Raw genomic sequence first — 11,888 nt, 5'->3', positions numbered from 1 at the left:
CACAGCCAGTCCATACCATTCAGTATCTGGTGCAACCGCGGCCAGCACCCGTTCCACATCCACTGAATCGTCCACACCTAGCGGGCATCCAGGCCACACGGATTCCAGTGTGTGCCCAGGCCACACCCACTCAGTGTCCAGGCCACACCCACTCAGTGTCCAGGCTGCAGCCAGAGGCTGGTTTCCCCCATTAACCTGATGGACAGCAAAACCACGTGGCCCACAGGCCCCTGACGGCATGGACTGTTCCTTTCATGTGCTAGTGTACAACGTGCCAGGGACGTGTGCGAGGGGTGGAGCCCTGCGGCCCTGCACGTAAGTGATCCGGAAGTCCATGAGTACAGATTTCACCCATAAAAACTGGTGAAGCCATTGACAGGGATTACGAGGTCAGATTCAGGAGAGCTTTAAATAAGCTAAGACTCGCAGAGGCGAGACGGGCCTGGCCTGGAGGAGCTCAACTGCAGGGAAGGTACCAGCGACTCATGGGCGGGAGCAGCAGGGCCTGGAGCCTGCACTGGACACGTGCCCAGACGAGCCTCCAGCCTCTGCAAACAGGCGGTGAGTGGCAGCGGGGACGCAGGGACGCAGGATAAGGAGAGGAGACAGGTGGAGCGAGCGCAGACACAAAGGCAGGAAGGGTGTGTCTGGCAAGGCCAGGAATCCAGCCCCAGGAAGGAAGGGACTGTTGGGGACAGGCCGGGGGGAGCGCAATGGGCCGGAACCCGGAGAGCCGGTGTGGGACCAGGTGCGCGCTCTCAAAACACATTCTTGGCCTCTGCGGGACGGGACTCGGGATCCTGGCCGCTGCGGCTGAATTTCAAGATGTTCTGGGTCAGATGGGGGCGTTTCAGTCTGCTTCATGGCCTTAACCTGGGGCAGGGAACGCAGCAGGCATGGGACCCAGCGTCCCTTCCCTGTGTACGTGAGAACCGGGGCCTTTTTTCAGGGCTAATCTGGGGACTAGGGGGAGGGGTCTGTAAGCCAGAGCTGTCCAGGAGAAAGGCTGCGCACCAGTGACAGGAAAGAGAGTAACTCCTGGTCTGTGCAGCACACTCACGCGGGAGGTGGAGTCAGCGCCTCCGAACTGCAGAGGACAAAAAGCCACAGGGAAGGCCACGTGACTCGGCAGAGGCCGTGGATCCCAGTCCTCATTCGAGTGCTCAGACCCCCGTCGCACGCTTTTGCCCTGGCTGCACGGGGGAAGCGTGGGCCTCGGGGGCAGCCAGGACGTCCTCGTCCTCTCCCCGCTTCCTGCGCTGAGTCACGGCTGGACGAGATGACGGCCAGCGGCCACTCCGAGTTAATTTGTGGTGCAGTAATTGAGAGAACATAAACCACGTTTTCCAGGAACTGCCTCGGACGGCAGCTGCGGGCGGCTGTCCGGCAGGGCAGTGTGTGTCTGGCTGCTTCTGTTCAGCGACGACAACACAAGAACACCGGCCCGCGCGCCTGGCGGCTGCGGGGGAACAAGAAAACATGCGGCCGAGACATCATGCAGCGATTTAACTTGGGCTGTACACAGCAGACGGATGGCCGTCAGGGACATCTGCTTTTGGTAAAACAGCGAACGTTAAAAGGACCACGGTACTAAAGATGTTGCTAGACCCTGGACAAGGGGACGTAATGGAAGCAGAAGGCTCCCCACGCCTCTGGAGGAGAAAAGCACGCAGTTTCCAGTTCCCGTGTGAACAGCCACTGCCAGCAGCCAAGGAAGAAAATATCCCTCCCCTCGGTGGTAACCAAGCACAGCCAGTATCGGCAACGCGATCCTGACCAGTGTGGTCTCTGGTGATACCTGCCCGACTCCTAGGCTGACTTCCAGGACTAAGTGGGAAAGGTGACTTCAAGGTGACTTGGATAAGAGACTTTCCAGACGGGACCGGAAAGGGGCCTGGGGCAGGGCTGGCTCTTCACCCGCTTCCTCCTGCTGGGATCCTGTTGTGGGGACCAGGCCTCCGTCAGAGAGGAGGGATTTTAAGCAGATCCCACAAACACAGAAACAGGCCCTTCTGGAGTTTGTAGAACTTTGTAAATTCTAACATGCGAGCTGTCACCACCTCAGGATGGAGTGTGCGCGTCACCGTATCATGGGGGAAACTGGATCTTCCCATGAACACCTGGTGCAGCAAGGCGTCAGCCCAATACTGGGGGAACCAAGAGGGCGGGAACTGGCTGGAGGACATTAAACCAAGCCCACAGCCTGGCCAGCCTCCTGTGGCCTCGGGGCCAACATGCCCTTTCGTGTCTGCCCTGGCCAGAGCCCTCCAAACCACAGCTCCTCACACTCTTGACAAGCCCGGCATTAAGCAGAGGGTTCTGTTCTCGCCACACAGAAACATCAGCATGCCAGCTCTCGCTGACAGCAGGGAGAGCTGGCTTCAGGCTGCTGCCCCGAGGGAGCTTGAAGAACCTTAAAAATCAAACCAAGATGGAGTGACTGAAGCTAACACTATTAAACAAGAAGTCACCTTTGCCCCAAATAAAATTAACGTTTAAAAATTATAGCCCTAAACTTTTTCCCCCAAAGCTAAAATTAAAAATAAGGGACCCTATGCTTAGCTAGCTGCGACACTTGCGCCTGGCTGTGCTAAGACCTAACCCAGTTTGTATGCCTCCTAATACTCAGATAACGGTGTGGGAAGCGGGACGCTGCTCTCCCTCCAGGGGAACGAAGGGAGCGAGACGTCGTCCTCCTCAGGGTGAACAAGATGACGTTGACAGGGGAAGGAACTGCTGAAGAAGTAAACAACAAAATGGCGACGAGGTGCATGGCCTCCCATGTGATCCCGTAGCTGATTGGATAGAAGACACATGCCTTTCACATGATCAGCTCACAGATTGGACTGCTGTGTGCATGGCCTCCCATAGCTGATTGGATAGAAGATGCATGCCCTTCACATGATCAGCTCACGGATTGGACTGCTGTGTGCATGGACACTATAGAGCTTTTGATTGGTCGCTGCGGGTATATAAACCGTGTGGCTTTGTGCTGGGGGCGCTCTCTGGACTCCCGAGTTCAGGAGGCCCTTCTGTGCAGACGCCAAATAAATCCTCTTGCTTTTTGCATCAGCTGGTCTGGACTCTGAGTCTTTGGAGTGTGCCTCTCGATGTGTTAGCATCCTCACTCCGAGGGTCTAACAGCTAAACTCCTCCCGGGAGACCAAGGCCACTTGGCCTCCTCCAGGTCAGGTCCTGGAAGCACCCCGGAGCTCCCACCCAAACCTTGAAGTGATTGGACGATTTTAAGAGTATTTTGTGTCCTAACAGTCCATTGTCGTACATGAGCAGCAATTATTTTTCCTAGGCCCTGCAAAGACCCTCAAGCTCCCTCTCACCTCCCACAGAAGCAGGACCCTCTCGCAACCCAGATGGCTCCTGGGGGCAGACGCTACCACCTGCAGTCACAACGCTGGCCACAGAGCAGTACTCAGCACAGGTCTGGGAGGATGCTCCTGTCCCTGGCTCCAGGGGGCGCCCCTCCCTTGACAACACCTGTGTGCCGCAGGCGCCCTGCACCCCTCCCATCTGACTGGGGCATGGCTGAGGCCACCTCAGGATTCCAAGGAGTGGGGGCAGTGGGCTCCCTATGACCCCCACCCTGGTTCTCCCCAGCCCAGAGCCCACACCCCAGCCCTGGCTAAGAGGCTGTTGGCACCTGGAGCATCCCAGCTGCTCCGGGAGAGGCTGTGTAACCAGTACCCTTCTGTGGTTTTCTGCCTGGGAGTGGCTGGTGCAGCTCCGGGGCTTCCCCCTAGGCCCTGCTGCCTCTCGGCACGCACCGAGCCTGCCCCTGGTTTGCAGTGGAAGAAGGAAGACACTCTCGGCTTGAAAACGCAGCCCGTTTATTTGAACTGAAGGGCGCTGCTACACAGTGCAAACATCTCTTTGGTAAGGTACTGCATACAATGAACGTAAAAAAGGCATCAGCAACAGATAGGAAAGTAAACCAATATATATACACCTCCTGTTCCAGCGAGCCTCACTGGGCGGCTACAGGGACAGTCTGTTCAGGCCGTGCCTGCTGTGTCGCTATCACAGACCGACATCGGACTGGTGACACCAGGGACGTTTTGGTTTGATTGGCAGGACTTGACTGCAGATCCCAGTCGGCTCCCCTGACAGGTGCTGATGTGCCATGCCCTGTGCCACGTACATGATGCCTCCAAGACAAGACCATGGCACATCCCCAGGATACAGAACCGGCTGCCATGTGTATGCCTGAGCAGCCTACACTGCTGCCAAACCCCTTGGTTTCAGAAACCTGTTCCAAGGCCTGATGGCTACATCTGTACAGATACATCAAAAGGATCCCCAGGTAACATGAAACCCCAGCCAGCTTTGATTGCCACTTAGTAATAGGAAGACGTGAAGCAAGATGACGGATTCTGTATGTGAAATGCTACAACCCCATTGTGGGCATTCTCCCGGCTGGCACTTGGCCTACACCTTGGCAGTCTCGTGCATGAAGGCTCGGGGCCTCCCGTGGAGAGGACACGGACCCTGTGCACCACCAATTCCAGACATCTGCCTGGCTGGGCCCCATCAGCTCTGGCGGGTGCTGACGGCTGTACAGGGCTGTGCACACAAGAGCAGCGCTTGGGTAAACAGTGTGGAATGGAAGGTGTGTGTCCAGGGGCCTTTTCTCTGAACACAACTGTATTTAGGACAAAATGGAAGCTCTGGGTCAAGCGGATGAGACGTGAGGTCCGACAGCCGCTCTACCCCGAATTCTAACACTACTTTGCATAGAAGTGAGGTTTCTGCTGTATCTGACCCTAAACAACAGGTGCATCGTGCGTTTAAGAAACACAGTTGAGGTCCAGGGATTTGTCGTTTTAAACACCCACACAGCGGCAGGTCCCAACGTTCAGACGCCTCCGTCACAAGGAGCCGGGGAGCCGCCCTTGCTCCGCGGTGGACGGCTGCTCCGTAGGTGTGGGCAGATGGAATGCGGCAAAGGGCTCCCATCTGGGTCACAGCCATTGTGTCCGGGTGTGGCTTAGTAAGGTTAGGAGCAGGTGTGCGAGGGGCCGCCCGATGACCGAATGCTGACGCAGGAGGGAGAGAGGTCGGGTAGCAGGGAGGGGCCGGGAGCTGGGTGGCCGTGGAGGCCGCCGCTCGTCACAGACTGTGTCCCATTTGCCAGACACCAGCTTTCCTTTTAGGCATGGCGTGTGGTACAGCCCAGATTTCTGTGGACCTGTGGCCTCAGAGCCAGGCACAGCTGACCCCTGGGGCCACTCCGCTTCGTTTAAAAAGAAATGGTGTCGGCAGGCAAAAACCAATTTAGGAGCCTAAACGACTTAACTGTGCAATTTAATAGTAGCACCAATTTTTCCTTTTAAAAGAATTAAATAAGAACCTGAGAAACCGGCCGCGTGCGAGGGCACGTGCCTGCCTCCTGCCCCCTGCTGGTGTGCTGCGCCCACCTCCGTGCACGATGGGCCCACGCTCCCTCATGGCTCTCCAAAGCAGCACCAGCCGGACGTCCTCATGAAATGTCGAGTTCTGGATGGCTCCATGGGGCTGCAGCTCCCTGCCCAGCTGCAGAGCCCAGACGGAGCCTAGGGCCCGTCCTTGGCTGTCTGCTCCGAGCAGACCGGGCAACACGCGTCTTTGACTTTCACAGGCGCTGCACAGGTGGCAGGTGGGCAAGCTTCCACGAAGCAGGTCACCTGCCCGTCCTGGGGAGGAGAGACGGTGGCAGCCGTTACCCCCTGGGGTAGGCTGGGCTCAGCACGACACCACCCTTGTCAGGACCCCCTGCCTTGCTGCGACTTCCAGGCCGGGCTCAGGGCTTGTGACAGGCAGTGCGTCTCTGCTGACTGACAGCTGCAGATGGACCTGTGCTAAGGCCCCGTGCCCTTCGTCCAGAGGCACACGTCCCTCCAGGCCTTGCCCCAGTTCCCATGGGAAGAAGGACAGACGAGATTAGAGGGAAGGGGCGGGGACACAGGTCTCTCCCACTGTGCAGCCCAAGCCAGGCCCGGGAGGCGCAAGTGCCCTCCCCAGACGCCCTCAGCACAGGGAAAGGCCCCTAGCTGGCACCCAATGTGCACACAGACCCCCATCCAGTCCTCCCCCAAGCTTCCCACCAGCCTGTGCGAGCAGCAGGACATGGGCCTGAGCCCCGTTGCTGGGCGACACAGGGAGCTGTGGCAGGAGCTGCCGGCCAGTCAGCCTTGCAGGGCTGGCTACCCTGTGTGTGCAGCTGGCACGGGCAGGCTGCGGGGGGTGACAGGGACCTCGCCTGGCGCTCCCATGGGCGGAGCAGAGGCCAGCACCAGCCCTAACCCGAGCGCAGGCGGCTCTCGGTTCCCAGGAGCAGCGCGGGGTGTGGGCCGGCCCTGTACTCACTCTGCACTCGCACGCGGTGCACGCGTCTTTGTTCCACTTGGCGCCGTTGGTGTGAGATTCGCCGTGGGTGTCCACGCACTCTGTGGCGCTGAGCCGCGACTCGAGCTTCTTTATCTGCAGCAAAGCACACGAGAGTCCTCAGTGGCCGTGGAGTGACCGTTAGCCTCTGCACGGACGACTTCTTCTCTTGAACTCAGGCCTCAGTGCGCAGCGTTTCCAACTTTAGAGCCTGTAGATGAACCTCGAACGCACTGATCAGGTGGCCGCGGCTCGTGCACAGGTTGGCTCCTGCGGTGCCGAGTCAGAAGCAGGCAAAGTACAGTCGGCAGTTCAAAGATGAAACCAGCACTCCCCAAGACCCAGAGACAAAGCGGATGGAGTTGGTCCGAGGCACGCGGATGCCAAGGCGCGAGCGATTCCGCCGCCGTGGGGCTGGCCTCGCTTCCCATCCATGAACCCCTGGTCTTTGTCCACCAGCAGAGTTCCCGACAACGCCCCTGGTCCGCAGCCTCCCCGGCGGCCGGCTGTGGTGACTCGTGGGGCGTGAGGGACGGTGGCCCAGGGGCAGGGCCTGCTCCAACCCTGCGTCCTGGGGGTGGGAGGAGTGGGCTGCAGCCAAGGCGACAGGGCTGGAATTCTGTGGGCAGGAAGTGGCCTTAGAGGCAGTGGCCCCACAGCATGGGGCTAAGGAAGAGGCGGCCTGGGCCTGCGCTGTGCAGGGCCGCTCTGGACTGCCGAGGATAGGTGACCTCACACCTCCAGGGTTTCCTGTCCACCTCCGTGAGGGATGGATGGACCTCCGCCAGCCACCCCAGCTCCTCTCGGAACCCCCTCTGAGCTGTGGGGGACAGCGAGGGCCTCGCCAGGCATCAGACCTGCCTCCTCTGCACCTGCGCTGACCCCTGCCCACCCCCGAGAGCAGCCACCTAGGATGGACGCTGACAGCTGCTCAGTGCGGGCTTGGGGAAAAGCCACCCCTCCTGCACGCACGGCCCGCTCGGCTCTGTAGTGTGACCCTTACTCACTTCCCCACGTCACCGGGGGGGGGGGGGGCGCTCCTGAAACCTCGGCCACCAGGCCTGTCCTTCCCAGGGGCCCCTGGGGATACAGACGCGCCTCTGCAGGCCAAAGGGCATCCTGGGACAAGGAGTGAGCAGGGCTGTGCACAACTGAGGTGAGGCCGACTGCTGTGGAAGTCGCCCTGGGAGCCCCCACTAAATCAAGCCCCACTCAGTCACCCCCAACGCTGGGGCAGCCCTGCCGGTCATCCTGCGGTAGGCAGAACCATGGACATGGGTGGACGGCTGGCTGGGTGCCCAGGGTGACTCCCTGATGCCAGGGTAGGCACCAGCATCGTCCTGTACCCCTACTGCCCATCCCACTCCCTGACCAACCAAGGGCACACAGGCCCCTCACCCGCCCGTCACTGTCTGCTGCTTTCTGCCCCAGGGCCATGCACAGGTGAGCAAGGTGTGGCCGCACTGTCCTCTCTGATGCTGCCTGGGCAAACTGCCTGCTCTCTGGACAGGAGGAGCAGCTGCACCTCCCCTTGGCCTGTCCGGGCGGATGACCGAAGTCTCTGGCAGACCTCAGGCCCTTCTCATACTCTGAGGGCTCCAGCCATGTATGGGGAGCCCCGACCCTGGACACCCCCCTGAGAAGCCTGGAATCTCCCAGAGAGGGTCCTGAGGAACAGGCCTAGTGTCCATGCTGCCTGCCCCAGCCCACGCTGTGCTGTCCAAGTCCCTCCAGCAACTTCCCACAGCCCATGGCTCCCTGGGCCCAGTGCAGACCAAGCTGAGGGCGGGCACCACCCGTGAACGGCACAGGCAGGGGCGTGCCGAGGACGCCCCCAGGGCTGGCAGGCGGCCAGTACCTGGTTCCTGAGGCCTGTGATGGTCTTCTGTATTTCCAGGACAAATTCTTTGAAGTCGTTCGTCCCCAGTCCCTTGGTGTGCTCGTAGGAGGCGGACGTGGTGTTGCCATGGCGCTGGCCATGTTTCACACTGTGGACCAGAGGCAGAGGAAGGGGTGAGCGGTCATCTCAGCAGGGGGCAATGAGGTCACCCCCGTGTCCCCTCCCCAGGGACAGATGCACGTGTACACAGGGGCCACAGCTGAACCGGCGGCTGAGCGGGACGTGGGCTGCAACCCTGGGAGGCTCCTGCCCGGTGAAGGGACCAGAGGCACAGCCCCTCCCCAGCGCTGTGCCCAGCCTCCACCCTCATACCTGCGGGCCCCCCGCGGCCTGGCTCTCGGTGAAGGCTCGTCGTCCTGGTAGCTGAAGTCCAGGGCCCGGCGGCCGCGGAAGTGATAGGAGAATGCGTTGAACTGGCCCCTGGTCCTGCAGTCTGCAAGCAGAGCATGAAGGCCGTGGGAGCGGTCGGTGACTCCCACGGCAGCTCCCACGGCAGCTCCCACGGCACCGCGATGCCAGCTGTGAGGACTCCTGGTGGTGCCCAGGAGGACCTGGCACCGACCGGCAGGTCTCGGGCCTCTGGGCAGGAACCCCACGGAGGGAAGAACAAAGCGGTGACCGCAGACGGCATTCCCTCGAGGGCTCTGAGTGGCCACACTGGGCCTGGCCCAGCGAGGAGCCGCAGACCGGTCACCGGGCGGTCCCAAGTCCCTGGAGACGAAGCATCTCGTGCACTGGGCAGAGGTGATGAGCAGAGGGCTTCGCGGAGCCACGCCTACCTTCACAGCAGTCCTGCCACACCCGGAGGTCCACCTTGGGGATGTCCTCGCAGCTGGTGTAGCCGTGCGGGAACTCCGCCACCCGGAACACGTCCGTCTGCACGCGAGTGATGTTGTCGGAGTTGTCGCACAGGATCCTGGCCAGGGACGTCTGCTTCACCTGCGTCAGCTGGGCAGGGGTCAGCACCCCTGGGTTTTCGTACCACAGCCTGCAGCCACAGCACAAGGGCAGGGTCAGGTCGGGGCGGCGGGGACCCCGGCCAGCAGCACAGGTCCCAAGGGCTTTGTCAGCACCAACTGAAAATGGACCTGGACGTGACTCGTGTTTCCCTCTCAACCGGCAGAACCCAGAGCCCAGAATGTGGCACGAAGTGGGGGCACCCGCCTGCCCGGCGGGCACGGCGACACGTCCTGACTGCTGACCCGAGGGCAGGCGGCTGGCTGGGCCACGGCTCGCGGTGCCCACGTCCAGTATCCGAGCCCCTGGGTTCAAGTCCCAGCTCTGCTTCCCACGCAGCCAGTGCACACCTGGGAGGTGGCAGGTGCCGTTCCTGCCCGTACATCCGCGAGACCTGGGTGGAGCTCTGGGCTCCTGGCTGTCGCGGGCATTCGGGCAGTGACACAGCAGACGGACGAGACCTCTTTCCACATCCTCCCCAGGCCCCCTCCCCGCTCTGGTTCTCTGCCTTTCAAATCAAGGTAACTGAACGCATCTGAAAAAGAAACCGTCCCAGCGGGGGCGGTCTGGGCAGCAGGCAGGACGGACCCCGCCCACATCTTATGCTGAACACGAAAACAACTGGCCATGGGCCCGGCAGGGTGCGGGGCAGGAGCAGGCCAGCCTCCCAGCCGCCTCCACCAGTGCCCCAGGGCTCTGGGGTTACCTGTCGCCGTCTCGCAGCCGCTTGAACTGGGTGCTGAGCAGGCACATCAGGGTGGGCCCCAGGCGGCTGCCAGGAACCAAGTCTTCCACCATGAGGGCTGGGAAGAGGTCGATGTTGAGGGGGGAGCCGTAGAGCCTGCAAACGTGAGGGCAAACTTCGGTTCTCCCAACGGCCTCGTGGTCCGTGGCCCGGGTCTACATCCTCTAACTGTGCTTAGCAAGGGAAATTCACCTTTATCCTGGGAAGCATTTAGCCACCGCACTTGAAAGACACACACACACTCGGTCAGGAAGTTAAAACTGCCAGGGGACCCCAAGGCGCAGCATCCCTGCTGAGCACGGGGTAAACAGAAAAACCCCCGCGTGGCCCCTTCTGGCCATTTCTTCTGTAAACCTGAGTAGCTAGGCAAGGCTGCAGTCTGCACATCAAACTTTTTTGCAATAATGAAAATGCTTGTTAAGCACAGATAAGGCAAGAGACTAAGACAAAGTTACATGTTTAATAACAAATACTTTCATCCAATCCTTCCATTTCCTTAGAAACACATGCTTACAATCAAGGAACTGGCCGCTTCCACCAACTTGTGTCCAATCTTTCACCAAACCCAGGGAAGCCTACTGGCCGACAGCCACTCACGCCCAGCTGGATTTCAGAAGCACGTATGTTCCATGCATGTTCTACAATTCCAGCTGCCTGTCCCCTGAGCTCAAACGAGCCATGTTGGACTGACCGCTGTCACCAGGACAGGACAGACACGGCGGGCAGGGTCAGGGGTGCATGCACAGGGACAATGCTCTGTCAGAGGGGGACAAAGCCCCATTTTCTCCCAAGTTCAGTGGCATTCACACCAAACTTCTGGTTCTGGGAGGTCACTGGGAGGTCGGCCTGAGCAGAGGAATCTGGGGCTGTCTGGTTCCTGCTGGGCAGGTGCACAGCGGGGTCACCAGAGCTCCCATGGGGCCATCTGGGCTGTGCCAGATGGTGCACGGTGGGGTCATTGGAGCCCCCACGGGGCCATCTGGGTTGTGCCAGACGGTGCACGGTGGGGTCATTGGAGCCCCCATGGGGCCATCTGCACTGTGCTGGACGGTGCACAGTGGGGTCATTATAGCTCCTACAGGGATGGTCTGGTCCCTGCTGGGCAGGGTGCGGGGGGGTTTACAGAGCTCCTATGTGGCCTTTGCTAGAGCAGACCCCCTGCTCAGGGCGTATCTGCCTGTTTCTGTCCCTGGGGAGGATGCTCCACCCATGGGCCTCGGGTCTGGAACCAGCTGGTTCTTTAGGCCTCTTGAGGATGGAGCCTCCACACAGCCCCAGGGTGCTTCTCTCACAGGGACCTTGAGGCCATCCAGGGACACAGCGGGGAGAAGCACCTGGGCTCCTCCCCTGCCCACCACCCGGAGGTGCTCAGAGCTCAGTGTGGTGCCACAGCAAAGCAGGTGCGACCGGGTGCCCACTGCCCACAACTCACACCTCTTCCTCTGCAGCTGAGGAGGGGCCCAGGCCGCTGTGGGCTCTGTGTGCGTGTATAAGGGGCTTCTCTGAGCTGTTTTGTTTTAATTACCTTTTAACACATTCCACAGCCTTTGCAGATACGATTCTAAAAACGTAAGGGTATCCCTCCCTCCTCCCCAGCCTGCTTTCTTCCCGCTTTCTCTCTGGTTAGTACTTGAGATAACACACTTCAAATTTACGTTACAGTGAAAAGCTCACTTCTTACTCGAATAAAAACAACTGAAGAGCAGAAGACCTAGTTTAGTGGGAATATAGACGGTGGCTGTAAACAATAACTGAATGGAAAAGTGACCAATTTGCCCACATAGAGTAAACTGTAATCACAGATCATTAAAGCTACAGGAGACTAACATTCTTGACTGCTGGTTTGACAATGGTGTGAAACTTCTACGAAACCGTCTGCAGCACTACTGACACATATTTCTTTTTGTC

The 11,888-nt window shown here is 59.8% G+C and overlaps 1 protein-coding gene across 2 annotated transcripts in view; it reads right to left on the bottom strand.

The window, feature by feature from the left end:
• Positions 1–3,828: 3,828 nt before the first annotated feature.
• Positions 3,829–11,888, bottom strand: part of PXDN (peroxidasin) — a 74,331-nt gene continuing 66,271 nt past the window's right edge. For both annotated transcript variants that reach the window (XM_070069761.1, XM_070069762.1), the window contains 6 exons: positions 9,942–10,076; positions 9,058–9,266; positions 8,591–8,711; positions 8,237–8,366; positions 6,361–6,474; positions 3,829–5,687 (listed from right to left, as the gene is read on the bottom strand). In XM_070069761.1, coding sequence (XP_069925862.1) covers positions 5,568–5,687; positions 6,361–6,474; positions 8,237–8,366; positions 8,591–8,711; positions 9,058–9,266; positions 9,942–10,076 — 829 coding nt within the window. In that variant the 3' untranslated portion in view covers positions 3,829–5,567. The remainder of the gene's footprint in view (positions 5,688–6,360; positions 6,475–8,236; positions 8,367–8,590; positions 8,712–9,057; positions 9,267–9,941; positions 10,077–11,888) is intronic.

This window comes from Oryctolagus cuniculus, chromosome 2, assembly GCF_964237555.1.
Source record: "Oryctolagus cuniculus chromosome 2, mOryCun1.1, whole genome shotgun sequence".
NCBI classification, from domain to species: domain Eukaryota; kingdom Metazoa; phylum Chordata; class Mammalia; order Lagomorpha; family Leporidae; genus Oryctolagus; species Oryctolagus cuniculus.
Note: the sequence above shows the minus strand (reverse complement) of the source record. Positions and strands in the feature narration are given on the sequence as shown.